The sequence below is a fragment of the Neoarius graeffei genome, chromosome 23 (genome assembly GCF_027579695.1).
Source record: "Neoarius graeffei isolate fNeoGra1 chromosome 23, fNeoGra1.pri, whole genome shotgun sequence".
NCBI classification, from domain to species: Eukaryota; Metazoa; Chordata; class Actinopteri; order Siluriformes; family Ariidae; genus Neoarius; species Neoarius graeffei.
In genome coordinates, this window is record NC_083591.1 from 48,962,142 (window position 1) to 48,985,359 (window position 23,218).

The 23,218-nt window shown below is 39.8% G+C and overlaps 1 protein-coding gene across 1 annotated transcript; it reads left to right on the top strand.

The window, feature by feature from the left end:
- Positions 1-2,907: 2,907 nt before the first annotated feature.
- cplx4c (complexin 4c) lies at positions 2,908-14,668 on the top strand. Its single transcript, XM_060905379.1, has 3 exons — positions 2,908-3,083; positions 14,229-14,316; positions 14,444-14,668. Exons 1-3 carry the CDS (start codon positions 2,908-2,910, stop codon positions 14,666-14,668), a joined length of 489 nt encoding a protein of 162 aa, XP_060761362.1.
- Positions 14,669-23,218: the final 8,550 nt, after the last annotated feature.

The window sequence follows — 23,218 nt, forward strand, 5'->3', positions numbered from 1 at the left end:
TGATAAAAGTTTCTTCTGCGTTTCCCATAAAGTTGATAAAGAGTGATAGAGGAAAGGATTTTACCAAAAGACGACAAGAAAGGTGGCTCTTGAACTTTTCCTTACGATGGAAGGGAGCCGAGTCGAAGAACCCTCAAGTTTGCAGTGATCACTTCATGAAATGTTTGTAAATTATTCTGATTTTATTTTGTTTGGATTCGCAAATCACTTTTCTCACCATTTTTCCATTATTTTGTGATGTTTTGAACTTCAGGAGATGCTTAAATCCTTGGATGTGTTTTTGTTTACTGTTTGATTGTGACTGCCATATTGTAAACTAACGCGTATATAATACGTGTAATATCCAAGTCTTTAAAGGTGTTTCTGTAGATCTTTCTGAATGATTTAGCTGGAAGAGAAGAGCAGGGAGGATTGAGAATCAAGTGGCTGTGGTTTGTTTACACCCAATACTAAAACCTGTAGCATCCTAGCAAACATTGCAAAGACGCATACGGAAAAGCCCTAAAATGCTACTTACCCGGGCAAAAACAATCCAGGATTTATCTTGTAGTGTCCTGATCCCCAGATCTTTAACCCAGTCATGTATAAAAAGTTGTACCTGTCCATGCTCTTCCATGTTTCATCTGCGTGTCCGTGTAGAACGATGTCTGCAGCACCAGGTAGTTTGAGATGTCGGGGAACTCAACGGATGGATAATTTTCCAACTCATCGGAAAAATCCTTCTTTGTTAGCATGTAAGGATCTAATCACATTGAGTGGTTTCTACATCCATTTCTTTTGAGTGTACGTCTTGGTTTTAATAACTTGCTTGGTTGCTGAACACAAACATGGCAATAAGTTCTTGTGTTAATGGACCAGACTCCACTTTTGGATCATTAATCCCTTTTGAGTGAGAATGCCCTGCATGCATGGTTTTATGTTGGCTTTTGGCACATCTATACAGTTTTACATCCATACAATACCTACAATTAAAAACAGTTTGCTTTTATTGCATTTATTTAATTCCTGGGCTCCCATCTGTACCAGGGAGTGATGTTGCATCCCATTAGTACACTTTACAATAGATTATTAGATTCTAATAGATTAGTGGAGCCAAAATAACTGGGGATCTTTTTAATGGGCCCCGACTCATTACAAGTACAAATAGGTGGGCCTTAAAGTAGAAAACGTTGAGAACCCCTGCTTTAGATGACTATTCTCCTGTCAACAAAAATGAAAAAAAAAAGAGGACTATCATTTGCCAGTGCATATATGAATGAGACATTTTCCTGATTTTAAATCATTTCCCAAATCAGTGCATCCTGTTACTTATTCTGATCAAATCAGCGGACAAACACAGCTATGATGGAATAATTTGCGCTTTACAGAAGCTAATAAAGTGCTTTGCTTTAGAAGACCACCAGATGGAGATGGAGGTCAGCTGAGGAATGAGAAGAAAGAACAATAGGCACATTTTAAAATTCTTTTCATTTCTGACAGCTAAACATAACATTAAAACACTACATGTGTATATACTGATCATACTTAATAGTTATTCCATGAAATTGAGTCATACATGAGCTGATTGGCTATAAGCTGTGTACGACGAGATTGAGTGGAATGTTTTATTATCTCCACATTCACTGGATTTTGAGAAACAGAACATGTTTATTTTTATTTTTTGCAAATTTGATACATAAACACTTTATACAAAACGTCCGACAAAATCATTTCTGCTTAGAATGTAAACAAACCGGTGAAATGACAGGAGCAATTTGTGGAAAATGCGATAATAATAATTCTTGAAAAATTAAAAAAAGATACGTTCTTACTATCAAATACTTTCATTCTATATTTTGTTGCTCTTTTTTTGTGTATTTTGGGGGTTTGTTTTCCAGTAGACTTTTTATTTCATCCTCAGTTGGTTCAGCAGCATGCTCCGCCATTTTGTTTTTCTCTACTCACGGTATATGAGCTGATATCCTAGTAGTAGAGTAGCCGATCAGAGCACACAATTTCTCATACCCAGTATATATATATATATATATATATATATATATATATATATATATATATATATATATATATATATATATATGTGTGTGTGTGTGTGTGTATATATATATATATATATATATATATATATATATATATATATATATATATATATATATATATATATATATTTAGCTTTTGGTTTATGTCTATGTGTTTGCATTGATCACATTAATCAAGAAATGAAGATAAAATGCATGTTTACTGCATTTTTAAATCACCAAAAAAAAAAAGACCAACACTAATGAAATACAAACAGAGAATTAAAGTACAGTTTCAGGAATTTGACATGACTGATGTGCAAAATCACTACAAAGTACAATGTTTATATGACTTTAATCAGCAATAATGCATTTATTCAGTTTGGGTTTGAGCTTCTGCACATTTAATAATATGCTAAAATAGAACAAACATATCACTTTGGGCTGTAAGCACAAACACATTTTATTATAATTCTTCAGTCTATGTAGGTTACACAAAGGAGAAAATATATTATAAATTTGCACAATCCAGTGTTTATGCATTTCATACTGTTTTTTTTATTGTTATTAATATTAATATAAGATACCAGATAAGATAATAGGTAAGATCTTGTCTCAAGGTGAGTGTGGCCCAGCTGTCTGTGAGCTGTTTGTAATAAGCTAAGCCCCTGAGCCGTTTTACCCCTGACACTGACACCCAGGTCCTCTCACACCTCAGGTTCCCCACAACCAGTGGTTCAAATGCTCATAGAGACACTTTCACTCCATCCGTCTCCAAGACTCTAAGAGCCAAACACCAATTTTGAGCCACTTAAGTTTTCAGACTATATAAAAAATACTGAACTTCCCAGATATCCCATAACGTGACCCTCAAATTCCTGAACCCTGGATCATGTCTTTCTTAATGCAGCAGATGCTGGGGGATAAGTTAAAGAACATGATGGGGGGAGGAGGTGGAGGAGGTGAGGACTCGGGGTCGGAAGCAGGAGACGGGAAAGAGACTGCCGCATCGAAGGGGATGACCCGAGAGGAGTTCGAAGAATACCAGAAACAACTGGTGGAGGAGAAGTGAGTACATTTGCATTTATTGCTTCAGCAAACACTTTTTGGGCTGATTTCAGAATTGGGGTGCAGCTTGTGTTTGAATCGCATTACAAATACAGATATGTGTGTGAAGTAAAGTACAGTAAAGTAAAGTAAAGGTGAAAGACGTTTTAAACAAGGGTCCATCATGAAAACCTTGGTGCATGTGTCAGATAAATAATATAAAATATTAATAATATGAAAAACAGATATGATTTTCGAACATTTATGCTGGTAACAATCTTTTCCTCGAGTCATCCATTATAGTTTAGAAACAATTGACATAGAAGTTGTGTCACTTCACCCTGTTCACCCTTAAATATTAAATATTTGGAATTTTCCACACGTCACATGTTCAACAGGACGTCGTACCATTTGATGAAGTCGCACCTAATGATCATGGGAAGAAGAAAAACACAATTTTATTTATTTTCTATATTTTTTATATTAACTGATGATATCAGATTGAAAGTTGCACAAATTTAACAAAAACTAAATTTCAGTAAATCATTAGAATGTCCTGAATGTCCATACCATTAGCATGGATGCTAGTTCACCACATTTTGTGCTAACTGTACGCAAAAGAAACCTCAGTTGTGACTCGTTTTGAAGCAAAATGCAGCCTGTGAGCAATGCCTGAGATTATCACATTTAAAATACATAGTTTCTTGGATTAAATGTTGAAATTTATTTATTTTTTTTAAAGGTAAGCGTTCCCATGGCTAAACAGCAGTACAATTGTTGAATCATCCTTTAATATCAAGTGACTTACAAGTGATGCAAGACCTGAGGTGAAATTTTGAGGGTTCAAGGTGTTGTTTAAGGGTCCAGTGGCTCTCTGTCAGTCTTGGGATATAAACTTACAACCTTTCCTCACTAGTGAAGAACCTCAACCAGCAAGTTGAGTAGAAGTCAAGATGCCTGGAATTCTTAAAAGTGCTTGATTTTGAAGCTCTAAAGTTGTACTGCAGATTTTCACAAAACAGCATTCAGTCAAAAACAAAAGCATTATTTAGTTTCATAATTTTGCATCTAGTTTGATTTTCACTGAACCCATGTCAAGGTTTCAAGGTTTCGTCCACATAATGTTCGTGTTTAGTTTCTCGAATCAAATTTCAGCACCAAAAGTTCATGCTGCAGATTCTGAGACGAAATCTCATACGTATAGCCGAAAGCCAAATATCTTGGCATTACACAATTTAAAAAAAAAGTTAAAATAATGCAAAGGCAGCATAATATTACCAGAGATGCATTAGAGAAACTATTACAGAGCACTATACACAATTTGACTGTGACTGCTCTGCTGTTGCTAGGTGGTTGCTAAGGTGTTGCTATGGTATTGCAAGGCAGTTGCTATGGTGTTGCTAGGTGGTTGCTAAGGTGTTGCTACGGTATGGGACGTGTTCTGATCCTAAATGCTAATCTCTGTTATAGTGTAAACAGCTAATGATTTATCTTGAGTAAACTGGGGGGGATTATACTCTAGAAAAGCTGAACAACCTCTGCATGACCCCAAACCCAAGCGTAATTTCTGATTTATTATTCATTTATTAAACATCAAGCATATTAAAATATCAGAAACGACAGTGAAACTACTAGGAAAAGAATGTAGTAATAATGCGTTACATGAGTGAGTGAGAAACGTACGCACTCAGAAAATAAAGTACATTATTGGACCTTTAGGGCTACAATGGCTTGTCACTGGGACAATACTGCCTAAGGTACTTATTTGTACCCTTTTAATACTGCTATGGATCATATATGTACCTTTTGGGCCCTAAAAAGCTACATATATGGCCCTTTTCCACTACCCTTTTTCAGCTCACTTCAGCTCGCTTCAGCTCACTTCAGCCCGACACGGCTCGCGTTTCGACTACCAAAAACCAGCACGACTCAGCTCGTTTCAGCCCTGCTTAGCCCCTAAAACTCGCACCGTTTTGGAGTGGGGCTGAAGCGAGCCAAACCGTGCCGACTGAGGTTGGGGGCGTGAGCAGACACTCCCCTGTGCACTGATTGGTGAGGAGGAGTGTCCTCACATGCCCACACACGCCCCGCGAGCGCGCTGGGATCTGTAAACACCGCAAACCCGGAAGAAGAAGAATTACGAATTACGAGAATTTCTGAAGCCTTATGCGCCTCGCCTCATCTATACGCTCTTGCCAGTATCTGTCCGCGTTGTCGGTGACAACAAGCCACAGCACCAAGACCAGCAACACTAACGACTCCATGTCCTCCATGTTTATTGTTTACTATTCGGGTCGTGAGACTACCGCTTAAAAGCTCACTGAATCAGTGACATACAGAGCATCGTGGACGAGTTCGCGGAGCGCAAGGCTCGTCGTATGCCCTTCAAATAATGCGCGCAGTAGGCTATTGATGTTTTATTATGAGCCATGTACAGTATGTCGCCTAATGTTTTTTTTTGTTTCTGAGTTACATGTTCGTTTGAAGGACTTAATGTACAAAATAACATAGTTGCACCCCGTAGTGTTGAAATTGGTAAACACAGTGCATTCAGTGAGGTTTGCACCGCCCTCCTTTTATTTCTGACTCTTCCTGTCAGCGTTGCAACCTCTGAGCGCTCATTCGTATGCCCTTCAAATAATGTGCGCAGTATAGGCTATTGATGTTTTATTATGAGCCATGTACAGTATCCTAATGTTTTTTGTTTCTGAGTTACATGTTCGTTTGAAGGACTTGATGTACTAAATAACATAGTTGCACCCGGTAGTGTTGAAATTGGTAAACACCGCAGTTGCGGACATTTTGTAGCCTAAAATGATGTTATGATAAGCTTTAATAAAGGGCCCGGTCATTTGCCCCGCCCCCGGCCCGGCTCTGACTTGTTCCGCCACTGTCACTGATGTCACTGTTTGCGCTGCTTAACGGCATCACATGACGTCCACCCACTTTCGCTAACTCCACCCAATGTGTCCACCCACTTCCAGCCAGCACGGTTCAGCGCGGTTGTAGTCGAAATGCAACTCCAACAGCCCCGCTCAGCTCGACTCAGCTCGACTCGGCACGGCACGGCTCAGCCGCGTTTGTAGTGGAAAAGCGGCAATAGTTACCTTGAGGTCCAATAATGAGCCCTATATGGGGTACATTAATGTAGACTGCACCTTGGGGGACAGAAATGGACTCCTACTGTAACTGTACCTCTATTTCTGACAGTGTACCAACCATAAATACAATACACGTAATACACGTAGGATAAGCGATATGCTAACAATATTGCATGCTATCAAACCAAATGAATGAAATCCGCTAGAAGGGAGTAGAATGCATGTTTTTATTCCATCGAAAAAGTGTCCTGTGTGTATAATAATCACCAATATTCACTTCACCTTCAGAAAATAATTGCTAAATATCATCATGCTTTATGGTGTTAAAACAGATTCACCAGAACCTGAATTCCTAAAGCTTGACAGAACCGATAAAATGTTTGGTTTCAATTAAGGCAGTAGAAACTTTTTGTATGAAAACTTTAAGTAACCTCAAGGAAACTACAGATACTTGAAATATTTACTTAAATAATTGTACTTTGTTATACAGTACCAGTCAAATGTTTGTACATCCCTACTCTACTCGTTCATAGGTTTTTCTGTATTTTGTATTTTCTACATTGTAGAACAATTCTGAAGACATTAAAACTATGAACTAACAAATCAAGTCAAGTTAATTTTTATAGCACTTTTAACAATAGCTATTGTTGCAAAGCCACTTTACAGAATTTTAATGACTTAAAACATGAGCTAATTTTATCCCTAATCTATCCTCAATGAGCAAGCCTGTGGCAACGGTGGCAAGGAAAAACTCCCTCAGATGACATGAGGAAGAAACCTCGAGAGGAACCAGACTCAAACGGGAACCCATCCTCATTTGGGTGATAACAGACAACGTGATTATAACATTTTTAACAGTTTTAACATGAAGTCTGTTTCGTTGATGTTATAACGCTTCATTGATGGAAACTTAAGTGCAGAACTGTTCATGACAAAGGCAGTCCTAAAGTTAGCAAGTCAACTGTAGTCCTCAGCCATAAAAGCATTACTGTAAGCGTCTAGAGCGTCTTCCATGTGTGACTTTCAACTGTCCATATGGGGCCGTCCTCCACAGGAGCGATGTGATGAGACTCCAGCCAGACGTAGGGCACCAGGATGGATCAGGCAGGTCTGAGGAGCAGAAGAGGTCAGCATCTCGATCTCTGGATTGACATGTAACTCATGCCCCTTTTCCACCAAAGCAGTTCCAGGGCTGGTTCGGGGCCAGTGCTTAGTTTGGAACCGGGTTTTCTGTTTCCACTGACAAAGAACTGGCTCTGGGGCCAGAAAAACCGGTTCCAGGCTAGCACCAGCTCTTTGCTGGGCCAGAGGAAAGAACCGCTTACGTCAGTGGGGGGGGCGGAGTTGTTAAGACCAACAACAATAGCAAGACCGCCAAAGCCGACATAATACCGGCTAACGTTAGCTCATAACAAAGGCTAACATAACCATCTCACATTCAGTGTAAGTAAGAGTCAAAACGTTATTAGGTTATTACCTGTCTCCTAGAACATAATCGCCGTCCACTCAAAACCTGTCGATCAACACAAACATATTGGATCTGCCGTTTTCTGATCCCAATGAAGCACCGTAAAGCCAGAAGCAGCAGCTGTACAAACGCAAAGTCGTCCATTATTGTTGTTGTTCCTGCTGCTTCTTCTCCGTGTTGTTGTTGCTTCGATGTTCACGCCAAGGTTTATGCAAACGCAGCGACGTAACTGACGTATACAGTGACGTAATGACATGGCTCCCCTTAGCACCCCGAGCTATGGAAAAGCAAACTGGTTCTCAGCTGGCTCGCAAGTTGAACGAGTTGTGAACCAGCACCAACACTGGCCCCGAACCAGCCCTGGAACTGATTTGGTGGAAAAGGAGTATCAGACGGACAGACAGAATGGGGGGGGGGGGGAGAAAGAGAGAAAACACAGGTTGTTAGGTATGCCCAATGTCAACTGATGAGTAGGAACAGTATACATTTATTTATTTAAAGATATTTTTTTTGGGCTTTTTGCACCTTTATTGGATAGGACAGTGTAGAGACAGGAAATGAGCGGGAGAGAGACGGGAAGGGAAGGGATCGGGAAATGACCTCGGGCCGGACTCGAACCCGGGTCGCCCACATTCATGGTATGGCGCCTTAACCACCTGAGCCACGACGCCCCCCAAGTATACATTTATAACAGTATACAAATATACGGAATTATGTGGTAAACAAAAAAAAGTATTTGATATTTTAGATTCTTCAGCACATCCAGTGTTTACCTTGATGATGCTTTGCGCAATACTGGTATTATCTTAATCAGCTTCATGAGGTAGTCACCTGGAATGTTTTTCAATTAACATGTGTGCCTCGTCAAAAGTTAATTAGTGGACAAGTTTCTTGCTTCTTAATGCGTTTGAGATCAAACAGTAAATCATAAATAAATAGCCCTATTCCACAACTGTACTAATCCATAAAGTATCATGTCAAGAACTGTTCAACTAAGTAAAGAGAAACGACATCCAATTACTTTAAGACATGAGGCTTCTTTAGTAGCATCACACATTATATTCACAATAACGTCTTGGAAAAACGCCTACACACTTTGCCATGATGTTACTTTAAGTTGTCTGTTTATATAACACCTGAGAGCATTATGCCAAGAACTGGGTCACTGAAATAAGAACTCTAATCTGGCTCTTTGCCAATGAAAGTGACGCTGATGCTGACATTGGCCCATTACATCCAGCATGGTTTCAATTATAGGAATTAATATAATATCATGGGAAAACTACAGACATGTTAGCAAAGTGCATTTAGTTTTGAGGTGCCAGGGGTTTTGCTATACATCCGGACCTGGGCTCGGAGACAGTGTGCAGTGTCGATAAAATAACCCGCAGTGACTAAGAGTTAAAGCTCTGTTCTTTTTTTATTCCTGAGCTTCCTGTCTCTTATTCCAACCTCCAATCCATGTAACCTTCTTACACGTGAGGAAGTGATGAAAGTCTGCAGGCTATTGCTTATAATAATAATAATAATAATAATAATAATAATTGTGAATCAGCTGGGTTTGAAAGTGGCTGGTTGTTACTATAGTTTCACTTACATAAGAACCAATTTAACCTTCCTCTAGTGTTAGGGTCGGCACCGACCTGTTTTTCGGTTTAGCATGCATAAAAGTACTACATAAATTTGTTTATTGCATCAAGACTTTTTGACTCTGTCGGGAACTTCTATTTAAACAAAATAAAATCCAAAAAAATAATTTTACTAAATTATAAAATGCTCTGGTGAAAATTGTGACCTTTGTGTTGTTAGGGTCAATTTCGACCCAGTTAAAATATAAGATTATAAAACAATAATAAATGCCAAAACTGAAATCATAAACACACAATCAGCCAACAGCCTACAGCCGGCTCTTCCTCCAACCACTTGAGCTTCAGTCAGGGGCTTTTCTCTTTGCCTGTTTGACAGAACAAACAAAGACAGACATGTCCAGGCATGTAAGGCCAATTGAGTTGAGAGTTGGTGACTTGCAGAGTACACATCTCCAATTTACAGCATGCAACAATGAGAAGAGGACTGAATGTAAGCCAAGCTCTGGATCATATCTTTGCTGATAATGAGGCAGAGGACACAGAGCAGTATAGCGATGGAGATGAGCAGGTCTCTGAGGAGGAAGATGATGTGGCGTATCAACCGGAAGACACAGACACATCTGATCAGTCTGATGAGGTCGTCACCGGTGCTGAAGCTGCTCCTGCTGAAACATTCAGATCCAAAAGTGGCAACATCTGTTGGAGCTCAGTACCTCCTGACGTACATGGCAGGACAGCTGCTGCAAATGTCATCAAAATGACCCCTGGGATCACAAGGTTTGCTGTGACAAGAGTAAGTGACCTCAAGTCATGTTTTGATCTGTTTATGCCATTGTCACTAAAAAAAGTCATAATTGCTATGACAAACCTTGAAGGAAAAAAAGTCTATGGCAACATGTGGAATGACATTGATGAGGAATGCCTGGATGCCTACATTGGTGTTGTTCTCCTTGCTGGAGTGTACAGATCCAGCAATGAGGCCACTGATAGTCTCTGGGACGCATCGACAGGCAGGAATATTTTCCGGGCAACAATGTCACTTCAGACCTTTCGAATGATATCAAGAGTCCTCAGATTTGACAACAGAGAGACCAGAGCAAAATCTGACAAGCTTGCTCCCATCAGGGATGTCTGGGAGAGATGGGTGCAACTCCTTCCACTGATGTTCAACCCAGGGCCAGAGGTGACAATAGATGAACGTTTTCTCCCTTTCCGTGGAAAATGCCCATTCCGGCAATACATGCCCAGTAAGCCAGGCAAATATGGCATAAAAATCTGGGCATGCCTGGATGCCTACATTGGCGTTCTTCTCCTTGCTGGAGTGTACAGATCCAGCAATAAGGCCACTGATAGTCAACAGAAAAAAAAAAGACTTGGTTTTTGCCCTTTTCTTGAAGTAAATATATATGGGTCGAAATTGACCCGAAACACCATAGATGTTACTATAGTTGATAATATTAAAATTAAAATCTTTTTTTTTTTTTGAAAATTTAAGAGATGTGATCTAATACCCCTCAGTAATAGTCAGGTAACAGAACAACCTTTTATTTGTTTACATTATTCTCTTGAGGTTCATTTGACCACTTTTTCATATTGAAAACGAGGGGTATGCCGTTAAAAGAAAGGCCCAGGGGGCCACAACAAAAATATTAAAACCAATATTTTCATGGATAAGGGAGCCTAACAAGGTAACCAAGAGGTAAGAAACAAATTGGATGATAAATAATTATTTTTAGGGTATTTTATGGCTGATTTAAGACACGGGTCAAAACCGACCCGTTAACATAAGAGATAGTAACAGAAAGCTAACACCAGATAGTAGGTTTGTTAAAACATTATGAACTCAGGTTGAGGTTCTGGTTTTCTGCTGATGCTCATAAGTTGTTTCATGTTAATATGGAAATTCAGAACTATTGGCACCCTTGACAAAATGATTTTTGATAAACAGTTTGTGATGAAAAGGAAGAAATACTGCACGTGTTTGTATTGAACAAAATATTAGTAAAATATCAAAGTCAAAGTTCTTCCCGTGCCAGGACCTGGTCTTCCCAGGCAGTCTCCCGTCCCAGTACTAACCAGGCCCTTAAGGTGCATTGGGCAGCGCCGGTATCTGCTTCTATAGTCCTTGGCCTCTCGCCTATACAGCTAGGGTTACAGTGGGGGGCTGGTTCTCTGGTAACTGTGAGAGTTTGACTCCCCACTCGCATCTGTATTGCAGCGTACCTTGCCAGATGGCAGTAGGTACCATTTTTATGATGGTCTTTGGTATGACCCGACCACGAGTAGAACTTGTGATCTCCTGATTGAGAGGCGGACACGCTAACCACTAGGCCAACTCGTGGTGGTAAAATATCAGTTTATACAATTAACTATTTATCCACCTCATAACCTCAATACTGGAAAATGATCTGCATTTATACTTGCTTTAAATTGATATTGGGTATGGTTATCAGTAGGGTACTCTCTCAGAAGTGACGGTACCAAACTGTGAGCAAGACATCTTTTGTTATACCTTTTGAAAGTATTTAAAGCTATATGGCTTTTTGATTTCATAAAATCAGTGAAATTTAGTTCCCTCTAAAATTTGGTCATTGTGATATATGTTTATTTCTATAATATCTAAAAAAACAACAACAACAACAACAACAACAGGCCATTCTGTGGCTGGGAAGTTATTTAATTTGAGGGGATTCCCAAGCAAATAATGTGCATGAAATCGTTCGCTTCACGCAGTCAAGCAGACAGAGGAATTCCATGTGCACATGCGCAGGTTTACCTGCTTCTTCTTCTTTTCCTTCTTCTTTTGGGTTTTCTGGCAGCTGGCATCCAGCGTTGCATTACTGCCACCTACAGGTTTACCTTTGACCGTACACTGACAGTTCCATCATTCTGTCGCTAAACGAACAGCTGATCACACCGAGGTGCTGGCTGACCGACAATATTTATTAGTTTGGTCCTGCGTTTCCTTTCCTTCGTATATAACATAACATCTTTTCTTCTCGCTTTCTGTTACTATAGTCGGTCTTCACATTTCATTCACACACTCATGTCCTCCATTTTTCTCTCCTGTTTCAAATTTGTATCCCACAATGCCTTGTGCGAACAGGGAAAGCCCACCGCGTGATGCATGATGTAGTATCTTGAATTGGATCATGGTGAAGCAGGAAAAAATAGCGGAGAATTTAGAGCCACGTGACCTTAAATTCATTAATTGTTCTATTTAAAAAAAACTAATAAAATTGAAAGTCTGTGATTTGAATTCAGTAGCTTTCAGTCCACTAAACAAAAATAATTGGCCATTGGGGAAAATTCTTTTTATGACCTGCACTTGAAAAATCTGAACACTAGTCTACCTTTAAGGTACATAATTGGACCTAAATAACCATTAAAAGCTATTGAAGTTACACCACATGTGCCTTCATGGAACCAACTTAATGACAAGGAAAGGTACAATTTGGAAGCTTTATTTGTGAGAATCGATCATCTAGTTGTAGATCACCTGTTTAAAAATAACGACTTACTTTTAAACCAGAGGAAGTCAAGGAATAAAAATAAAGAGGGAGAAGACCCACTGCGCAAAGATACGTTGAAACGACGTCTTTTTTAGGTCATTTTTGGACGTCGAATGACGGTCCTCTGAAGGTGCAGACTGTAACGCCAGATGACGTCTTTTTCCTGACGTCTATCGAACGTCCGGTATGGACGTGCAGAGGACGCCCATATCACGGCTAATTGTAGTTGAAAAGTGGTCGTTGAGGACGTCTTTTCTATGTCCGTCTGAGGAAAATAGCAGGCTAGCCTACAGCTAGCAGGTTCTCCAACTTAACCTACATTACATCAGCTCTTTGGCGTTTATGGAAAGATACATTATCCTACAAATAAATGCACTTACATTTGCACAGAGTGTATGTGAAAGGTTAAGACACAAAACCAACTGCAAAATAGTTTTTTTTTTTTTAATATAACTTTAAATCAAATGAAGTCAAAACAACATAGTAAGGGATTTGGACTGAATGTTAATCATATAAAATATATATACACACACAGCATGATCTACTGTATAAAGTGATAACTGAACAGTTCAGAAACCCTCCATGTCCATTTATAGACAATAAAATTACAATTCAATCCTCACTCATGTCTCTTTTTTATTCCGTTCTAATACTGGCAAAACAGGCCAACTTGCCAACTCGTGGAAAAAAAAAAAGACGCAGTGGATTAAGTGAAAAGGTCCTTAGTCCTCAGTCCTCTCAGCATTGTGTCCTCCACCTCCTCGTCTTTGAGGTGCATGTTTAAGGTGTTCAGATCAGCAGAAGAAACAATTAGAACCGTGCGGCCATTTGCTTCTTCATCTCCTGCACAGAAGAAAAGTTCCTCTGAATCGCGAGAAACGTTAGCGGTGTTGTTGGCCAATCAGAGTGGCGTTTACTATTGGGCTGCGTTGACGCGGTTGGCCAATCAGAGAGGCGTTGACTGGTTGAACTCAAATAGACAACAAATTAAACAGATAAAATATAATGTAAATGGTATGTAATCACATATAAATAGGCTATATTAAAATTCACGGACAATATTAATAACAATGTTGATATTTGTAATATTATTTATTTATATTTATAGTTTGTAATAAAATTTTCCTGCACCTGTTTTAGACGTCTTGATGACATCCAAAAAAGTCACCTTGTCTGACGTTAAAATTTTCAACTACATATTGACGTCCAAATAGGGTCATAGTTAGACGTCTAAATAGCAGACCTAGTTTGCACGTCATTTAGAAGTCCAGAATTGGTCTTGGACCGACGGACACAATAAAGACATGATCTGCACGTCCATACAATGTCTAATGTTTAGTGGGGAAGGAGAAAATTTTATTATGAGCACTTCAACACAGTCCAAAATGTTTTATTTATAGAAACTAATTTAGCTGCATACTTTTCTGAGATTTGGCTGTGATGGATTCTTTTACTTTCCAACTTTTAAGCTTGATCTGTGTGTGTCCTACTGACAGGATGGCGCGCGATAAGGAATTTGCTACAAAGAAAGCAGAAAGAGCCAATCTGAGAGTACTGCTAAGAGACAAATACAGGCTTCCACAGGTACGCCAACGCACTTCCTCACACCAGATTGCTGCAATCATTGCGGATTGTGTATTTTTTCATTCTACACAGTAATCACAGTAAGGAATGGTTACAGCGTCTCTGTTTGCTTGCCGTTAATTGATAGAGTGCACAAGACGACGCTACAGTCCAGATAGCGGGCGACGACTTGGACGTGCCTGAAGAATTGGCCAAGATGGTGGAGGAGGATGAAGAGCAAGAAGAAATCAACGATTCTTTCATGGGCAGATTGCAGAATATGGACATGGACTTTGATACGATCAAAGCCAAAGCTCAGAGCACGATAACAGAAGTCAAGCAAGCAGCAGAAGAAAAGTGTGTCCTGATGTGAAATCACACTCAGTGTAGCAATCGAAATGCACTTATTTTATTGATTTTATTATCTATTCAATGGATTTATTATGTCTGAATGAAGTTGCAGGGGAAAGAAACAGCCAGTCTTTCAATCACTTACTGTATAATCACTCATTTCTTTACATGGCATTGTTTGAGGGCTTCATGAAATAGTATAATAAATCTATACAAAAATACTAAATATATAACTAGTCACCCAGTTTTCTTCATTTTTACAACGTGCATTACACTTTGATTTGATATTATTCAAGCTTAAAGGTGCTGACTGCAAAGTTGAATTCTGGGAAAAATGTTCTATTTCTATAGCTGTTGGAGTTTCGAGATGTTTCATGGCTGCACACACCGTGTATCCTATGTGTAAATGTTTGCCAAGATAAAAAGTGTCCCGCATTTTACAATTCCAGAGACTATCGAAGCAAGCAAGCAACAATATCACGTGACAACCGTGGGACGTTTGAGCTACTTTTAACCAAAACAAGTCGGCGTGGCAAACATAGTAGACTCATCTCTCCCGTTAGCTAAAAGCCAGCGGAAAAGAAAAGGAAAGGAAAGGAAAGCCTGCCTAGTGAGTGCAACTGCAAGATACAACAAGGTTAAATGACGTGTAATTTTTCTGGACAGATAACTAAATCATTCTAGCTAGCACTTAGCTATCTTAGCCTTAGAATGCATAGGCTCGACTCCACAGTAGCAAGTATGGCCTTATACACCTAATGTTTTGATCTTACAGAGAAAGAAATGATAACACAAAAGCAATAAGAGAAAATATATTTTTGTTTTTTGTTTCACGGATCTGTTCGCGAATGTCAGCCACAAATTACATCCCTGTGACTCAAAACTCTCCAAGTCAATTTCAGTGCAGAGTCACAATGTTTTCTGCATGTCATCATCTCAGTGTGATGCATCCATAATTATGCTAATTAGTTAAAGTTCCTTGCATTCTGCTTTTTCCATATGGCTATACTGTTTACCTATTGCTGGGTTTCACGTGACATCACATCCGCCTGATTAGTTATTCAAAACTTTAGCTAGTGGTCTACCAAAGCTCAGTTGACAAAGCGTTTGTACGGAGAAGGTGCATTGCTCGCATGAAAAATGCCTTACGCTTGCATTGTTTTAGGTTGTTTGAATCGATCAAACTGTGAAACTGATAAAAGTTTCTTCAGGGCTCCCCATGAACTAATAAAAAAGGATGAACGAACACAGGATTTCACAGAAAGACGTTGAGAAAGGTGGCTTTTGAACCTCTCACTTAATCTAAGGTAGCGGAGTCGAAGCATGCTCGAGTTTGCAGTGATCACTTGGTGAAAGGTTTGTATTTCCCTCTCAGCTATGTCCTTAGTGTTTTCCAAGTACTTTTCTTGCTATGTATGTGTCGTTATTTTATGGTACTTTTTTTAGTCACGAAGTGCTAAAGTCCCCAGCTATTTCTTTGTTTACTCCTCACTACGTCCATATGCATGAAGGTTGCGACAAAATTCTTACCCAGTCATACAGTTGCAATGCGCCATGATCACTTCTCCGTCTTGTTTATCTAAGATCCAGGTCTTTAAAGGGGTTTCTGATGATCTTTGTGAATGATTTACCTGAGAGATAAGAGCCAACACAAGTAAGAATCAAGTCAACTGTTGTTTGTTTACACTTCAACTTGCAGCACTTCGCTGTACGGACACGAACGAAAAGCTTAAAAAAAAAAAACACTTACACGGGCAAAAACAACACAGGATTCATTTGGCAGCTACTTGATACCGAGGTCTTTTACCCAGCCACATACAAAAAAGTTGTAAGCCTCCATACTCTTCCATGCTTTCATCTGTTTTGCGGTGTAGAAGGATGTTTGCAACACCAGGTAGTTCGAGATGTCGGGGAACTCGACTGAAGGGTAGTTTTCAGGATCGTATGACAAATCCTTCTTTCCCAGACTGTAGGGGTCGATTCCATTGCACATTGCAATCTTCTGAATATATCTAAAGCGAGCAGTGGCTTCTAGATTACGAGCGTACTCTGATAAGTTATCGCTAGTTGTTTGCACTACAGCAGCCGTTTAGACCACCAGCTATTTCACTTCCGGTAAAACTGCTAAGAAAAGTCACGTGACTGAAACCCAGTTATATCAAGAGGTAGGATATTCGGTCCCAAAACGGAGAAAAGCAACCCTCAGGACATCAAAATGATCACATCTCATCTGCGTGATATTGTTCTTGCGAGACAGGAAAATGCCATGCACAATTTAAAAAAAAAAATTTCAGATGACTTTGCAGTCAGCAGCTTTAAGCTATATTTTGTCCAGTTAGCAAATTTCCAGTTAAATACTTATACTATATACAGTAAGAGTAAATAGGTCTTAGTACTATAAGATAAAACTATATCTTCAATCAATTTGAAAGAAAGAAACTGTTTTATTTGACTGATAAATTTAGCTAGCAGGCTAACAGATATTCCAAGTTATCGTCATACTATACGCTGTATTCACAAAGAGTTTTGCGTTGATTCTTACATTTTCTCGATACAATGGATGAATATTGAGTCAGTGTCATGTCACTTTATTGTGACTAGTAATTATTGCCTGTGACAATTGAAACTCTCAGGTGAGTCGAGGAGGGGATTCCCCGCTGAGGCTGCGCGCAGGGTGTTAGTTAGCATGAGCGTGTAGCCTATGGGAAATGATAATGTTTCGGATTAGCGTAGTGTGTTAGCATGACCATGTAGCCTACAGGAAATGAATAGTGTGTTGGTTTAGCGCTAATCCCATGTTTTGGAAAATCGAAAATGTTGTCTTGGGCCTCTCTGGGGTGTCACCAATCCATGTGCAAAGTATGGAGTATGTGCATCCAGCCATGTCGATTTGCATCGGTGAAGAGACAGAGACAGACAGCCTTCTTTTAGTAGTGTAAATATTCCATCACCATGACCAAATACATGGCTGTGTGATCAATTACACCTTTCTTAATTAACATTATTAACACATAACATGCTCATTAAAATGCCATTTATGATATGAAATTCAAAATGTAATACAGTAGGTGCTCAGTTTGTTTGATGTGTATCATTTCATATTTTTTCCGATGCTTTGTAATGTGTTGCTTTATATTTCCACACTCTGCTTTACAGCATCGAAATATATATTCAAATAAAATATTTGCTTATTTAAAATCTATGGAAAAAGCTATATATTTATATCAGGAGGTGTCTAGTTTGTATGATATACTGTATTTTATGTTTTAGTCCTCTTATACTCATATTTACCCATGACTACAATTTATTATTCATTTAAAAAAAAAAAACGTGTACTTTTTATCTGTTTATAGCTACATTTAAGTTTGTGGAACATCTGCGAGACTAATTCCGCTTATTATTTACTGTAAACTATAACAAGTTGTTCTCTCATTTTGTCTAATCTATATATATTTTTAAGATTTGGATATAGTTGGATATACAACTCACCAGCCATTTTATTAGGAACACCCATCCACCTGCTGTTCTATGCGGTTGTCTAATCAGCCAATCCCTTGACAGCAGCACAATGCATACAATCATCCAGATACAAATCAAGAGCTTCAGCTATTAATGCCCAGAATGGGAAAAATTGTGATCTCAAGGTGTGACTTTCACTGTGGCATGGGTGTTGGTTTGAGCCAGATGGACTGGTTTGAGTATTTCAGAAACTGCTGATCTCCTGGGGTTTTCACACACAACAACAGTCTCTAGAGTTTACACAGAATGGTGCGAAAAACAAAAAAACATTGAGTGAGTGACAGTTCTGTGGGTGGAAACAAACACCTTGTTGATAAGAGAGATCAGAGGAAAATGGCCAGATTGGTTCGAGCTTTTTTAGCCAGGAAAGATATAATAACTCATAGCAACCCTTTACAGCCGTGGTGAGCAGAAAAGCATCTCAGCATGCAACAGCAGAAGACCACACTGGGTTCCAGTCCTGCAGCCAAGAACAGGAATCTTAGAATTAAGAACAAGTTCCTATTAAAGTGGCCGGTGAGTGTAGTTGGTTAACATTAATAGTTATAGTTTTATTTTATAGTTCTATTTTCAGTTTTCAAGCCTTTATTACTTAAACCCATGATATTCTGGATAATTCTGTATAACATATTAAATCCTTAGCTTTCTGGTAGGCTAAATTAATGATCTGATAATTTTAAAATTATTATTATTATTATACTCTACATAATCTCGAGAATAATAGACTAGGCTACGTGACCCAGGCTCTCTCTCTCATTCTCTCTCTCTCCATCCCCCGTCCTCCTCTGGTAAGCTGACACAGCTCCTTTATACGTTAGCTGCTTTGTCGCTAATAGGATCAGAGGGGCTTAAATTGTCTTCTGATAAAACTAAGAGGCTTGCTCACTGTGCTGCGCCCTCTTAACCAATTTGCACTCAATTAGGATAATAAGGAAACAAGCATAGAAGGACAGCCTTAATATATTAATGTGATAAAATGATTATTATCCTTTCCTGTGTTGATATCTCAGCAGCAGCTCTCGAAAAATCAGTTTGACAGCCAGGTCAATACAGGAAATGTCTCAGTTAATGGCTACTTTTAATGATGCTGTGATGTGTTGTCGTGCAAAATACTTGATGCTTTATTAATAACTGAGGTATAAGGAAGTTGGGGATTATAGAACTGCTGTATATAACACCGACATCCCTGGTCATTCATGCAATTACAGTTTACAATCAGCCAATCGTGTAGCAGTAGTGCAATGCATAAAGTCATGCAGATAAAGCTTCAGTTAATATTCACATCAAATATCAGAATGGGGGGGGGGATGTGATCTTAGCGATGTTGATTTTGGAATGATTAGCTGGTTGCAGACTGGTTTGAGTATTTTACAAACTGATGATCTCCTGGCATTTTCTAAAACTCTAGAGTTTTCACAAAATGGTGCGAAAAACAAGCAGCAGTTCTGCCTTTATTTGGCACATGTAAACTCAAGCACAGTGAAATTCCTCCTCTGCATTTAACCCATCTGAAGCAGTGAACACACACATACGCAGAGCAGTGAGCAGGCTATGCTAAAGCACTAAACAAGGATTTAGGTGCCTTGTTCAAGGGCAATTCAGCCATGATACAGACAGAGGGAAGGGAATGTACTTTTCATTCACTCAACTCCCCTCACATTTTTCCTTCCTGCCAGTCCTGGGAATCAAACCACTAACCCTTTGGGCCCAAGGCTGCTTCTCTAACCTACAGGCCATGGCTGCCTTGTATTGATCAGAGAGCCCAGAGGCAAATGAGTGGACTGGTTTGAGCTGACAGGAAAGGTATGGGAACTCAAATAAGCACTCTTTACAACCGTGTTGCACAGAAAGGCATCTCAGCATGTTCATTAAGTTTCCTGAAACTGGACAGTTAAAGATCAGAAAAAGACCAGTTGATGTTACAACAAAAATTTGCCTATTATTATTATTATTAGTAGTAGTAGTATTTACCTAAATAAACATTTAGGTTTAAAATGTAATATTGTGGGTGGCACGGTGGTGTAGTGGTTAGCGCTGTCGCCTCACAGCAAGAAGGTCCTGGGTTCGAGCCCCGGGGCTGGCGAGGGCCTTTCTGTGTGGAGTTTGCTTGTTCTCCCCGTGTCCGCGTGGGTTTCCTCCGGGTGCTCCGGTTTCCCCCACAGTCCAAAGACATGCAGGTTAGGTTAACTGGTGACTCTAAATTGACCGTGAGTGTGAATGGCTGTCTGTGTCTATGTGTCAGCCCTGTGATGACCTGGCGACTTGTCCAGGGTGTACCCCGCCTTTCGCCCGTAGTCAGTTGGGATAGGCTCCAGCTTGCCTGCGACCCTGTAGAAGGATAAAGCGGCTAGAGATAATGAGATGAGAGAGATGAGATGTAATATTGTGGAACATCTATAATTCAAGTTCATTCAACTTGTCGCTTTTAGTACTTATGCAAAGTTCTGCGATCACCAGGATCTCTTTTTTTCTTCTTTGAAGTTAATCAGAGAAAAAAAAGCCAAACTTGTTGTGTCACTTCTTCATCTTCTTCTTCCAGCTTGTCCCACTTATGTGTGTGGGGTCGCTGCCATGTCCTCGACATGTCATATTAATTGCAGCATAGTTTTACACCGGATGCCCTTCCTGCTGCAACCCTCCCATTTCTGGGCTTCGGACCAACCACTTACACACATATTCACATCTATGGGCAATTTAGAATAGCCAGTTAACCAAACTGCATGTCTTTGGACTGTGGGAGGAAACCGGAGCACCCAGAGGAAACCCACGCAGACATGGGGAGAACAGAGAAACCGAAAAGGCGTGTATACTTACTGAATGTTTCAAAGTGCTAACGCTGGACACTCCTTATACATAAATTAAAAAAAAGACATCTCTTTTCAGAAAATCATTCTTTGTCAATTAACAACAAATTTTAATCAGTTTATTAATAGTCGAAGATTATGTACATTGTCCACCATTACTTTTAGTGCTACTGGTTTGGCGCTTGTCTCCAGAACATCTCTATATAACTGGTTCCTTTACCTTATTACCTGGTTGAGTCCAGAGTCTTGGACGAGGACTAGCCATGGTATCACTTTACTAAGACAATTAGAAATCAAGCCTCCTTTTCTAATGTCTAAACCAAAGCCTGACTTCCCAATTAGCAGGCGGATACAAAGAAAGAAATGTTGAGTTTAGTCTGAAAAAAAAAAGATAATCAGTGATGATAGACTGCCGGTAGAGTGCGGTTATATTCTTCTGGTGAAGTATAGAATGAGTGGTAAATAAATTCCTGGATGAAAAGTAGCAATAAAAATCACATCACTCTTCCAGCCCTTCCTTCTCAGGAGCCGACTAATCACCAGTTCCTCCCCCTTCCTGCCTCATCAGGACTCAGTTACCCTGGGACACATTTTCTACAAAGTCTCTTATTTAGTTATCAGTATAGTTATTTAAACCCCGAAGAACTTTTTCACTGCTTTTTTAACCTCTTTAGGTTTTGCCCATTTGTCTGTATTGTATTAAACGTCCCACTTTTTAAGACTTGTTACACATTAAACAAATCCAATATGAATCTAGTGTCAGGTCAGTACATTGAATACTGCACCATACTGTTGTGTGAGTGTTTCTAACTAGGGCATGGTGTGTTGAGGCCAGCGATGGGGAATTTTCCCTCAGCCAGATGGCCTGCTAGCTTTGTGCGCTAAAGCTCCTCTATGGGAGCACTATTCCGAGTCAGTTGCCACTGACAAATCTTTTCAAGGCTCTTCTGCCCATCTGCAAGCTCGTAGACTGGTTAAGTGTTGTACATGTTCCTGGAAGAATGATTACAAATGAACACACCTTTTTTTTTTTTTTACAGTGCCAGAATAATGGACACATAGTCAATTACTTGACTTTGTACTGAAGCGTATTGCTACCACGCAAAACAAACAAACAAAAACAAAAAACAGATCAGTATCAGGTCATAATGTGAAAAGTTTATTGTGATAATAATAAAATTTTTCATGTTATAACAAGATATTTTCACATTATTGTGACCTACAAACTTATCACCTATAATGATACACTATTTATCTTACAGCACCGTGAATTGGCCTCGTGGTTAGCGTGTCTGCCTCTCGATCGCGAGTTCTACTTGCGGTCGGGTCATACCAAAGACCATCATAAAAATGGTACCTACTACCATATGGCAAGGCATGCTGCAATACAGATGCGAGTAGGGAAGTCAAATTCTCGCAATTACCAGAGGACTGGCCCCCCACTGTAACCCTAGCTGTATAGGTGAGAGGCTGAGGGCTATCGAAACGGAGATCAGCGCCGCACCCATACGCCTTAAAGAGTTGGTTAGTCCTGGGACTCGATTCTGGCATGAGAGGGACTTTGATTAATCATATGCTTACTAATTACATTATTATCCATCATACTCAATAACAAAACTCTCAGAAAATAAAGTACTGTACCTGTAAGGGTACAATGGGTTGTCACTGGGGCAGGACCCTCGAAGGTACTTATTTGTACCCTTTATATCCTGCTTGGGAACATATATGTACCTTTTTGGCTCTTAAAAGGTACACATAGTTACCTTGAGGTCCAATAATGAGCCCTAGGGGGTACATTAGTGTAGATTTTATCTTGGGGGACAGAAATGGACTCCTACTGTACCCCTGTTTCTAACAGCGAACAGAATCTCGCCATGTCTCAACCAAGCATGAAGTAGAATATATATATATATATATATATATATATATACGGTGGTGTAGTGGTTAGCGCTGTCGCCTCACAGCAAGAAGGTCCTGGGTTCGAGCCCCGGGGCCGGCGAGGGCCTTTCTGTGCGGAGTTTGCATGTTCTCCCCGTGTCCGCGTGGGTTTCCTCCGGGTGCTCCGGTTTCCCCCCACAGTCCAAAGACATGCAGGTTAGGTTAACTGGTGACTCTAAATTGACCATAGGTGTGAATGGTTGTCTGTGTCTATGTGTCAGCCCTGTGATGACCTGGCGACTTGTCCAGGGTGTACCCCGCCTTTCGCCCGTAGTCAGCTGGGATAGGCTCCAGCTTGCCTGCGACCCTGT

Bases quoted from the DNA above. Each gene is read 5' to 3' on its own strand.
- cplx4c (XM_060905379.1), top strand. From the start codon at position 2,908: ATGTCTTTCTTAATGCAGCAGATGCTGGGGGATAAGTTAAAGAACATG. The intron at 3,084-14,228 runs GTGAGTACATTT...TCCTACTGACAG, and splicing joins AAACAACTGGTGGAGGAGAA to GATGGCGCGCGATAAGGAAT. The intron at 14,317-14,443 runs GTACGCCAACGC...GTTAATTGATAG, and splicing joins ACAAATACAGGCTTCCACAG to AGTGCACAAGACGACGCTAC.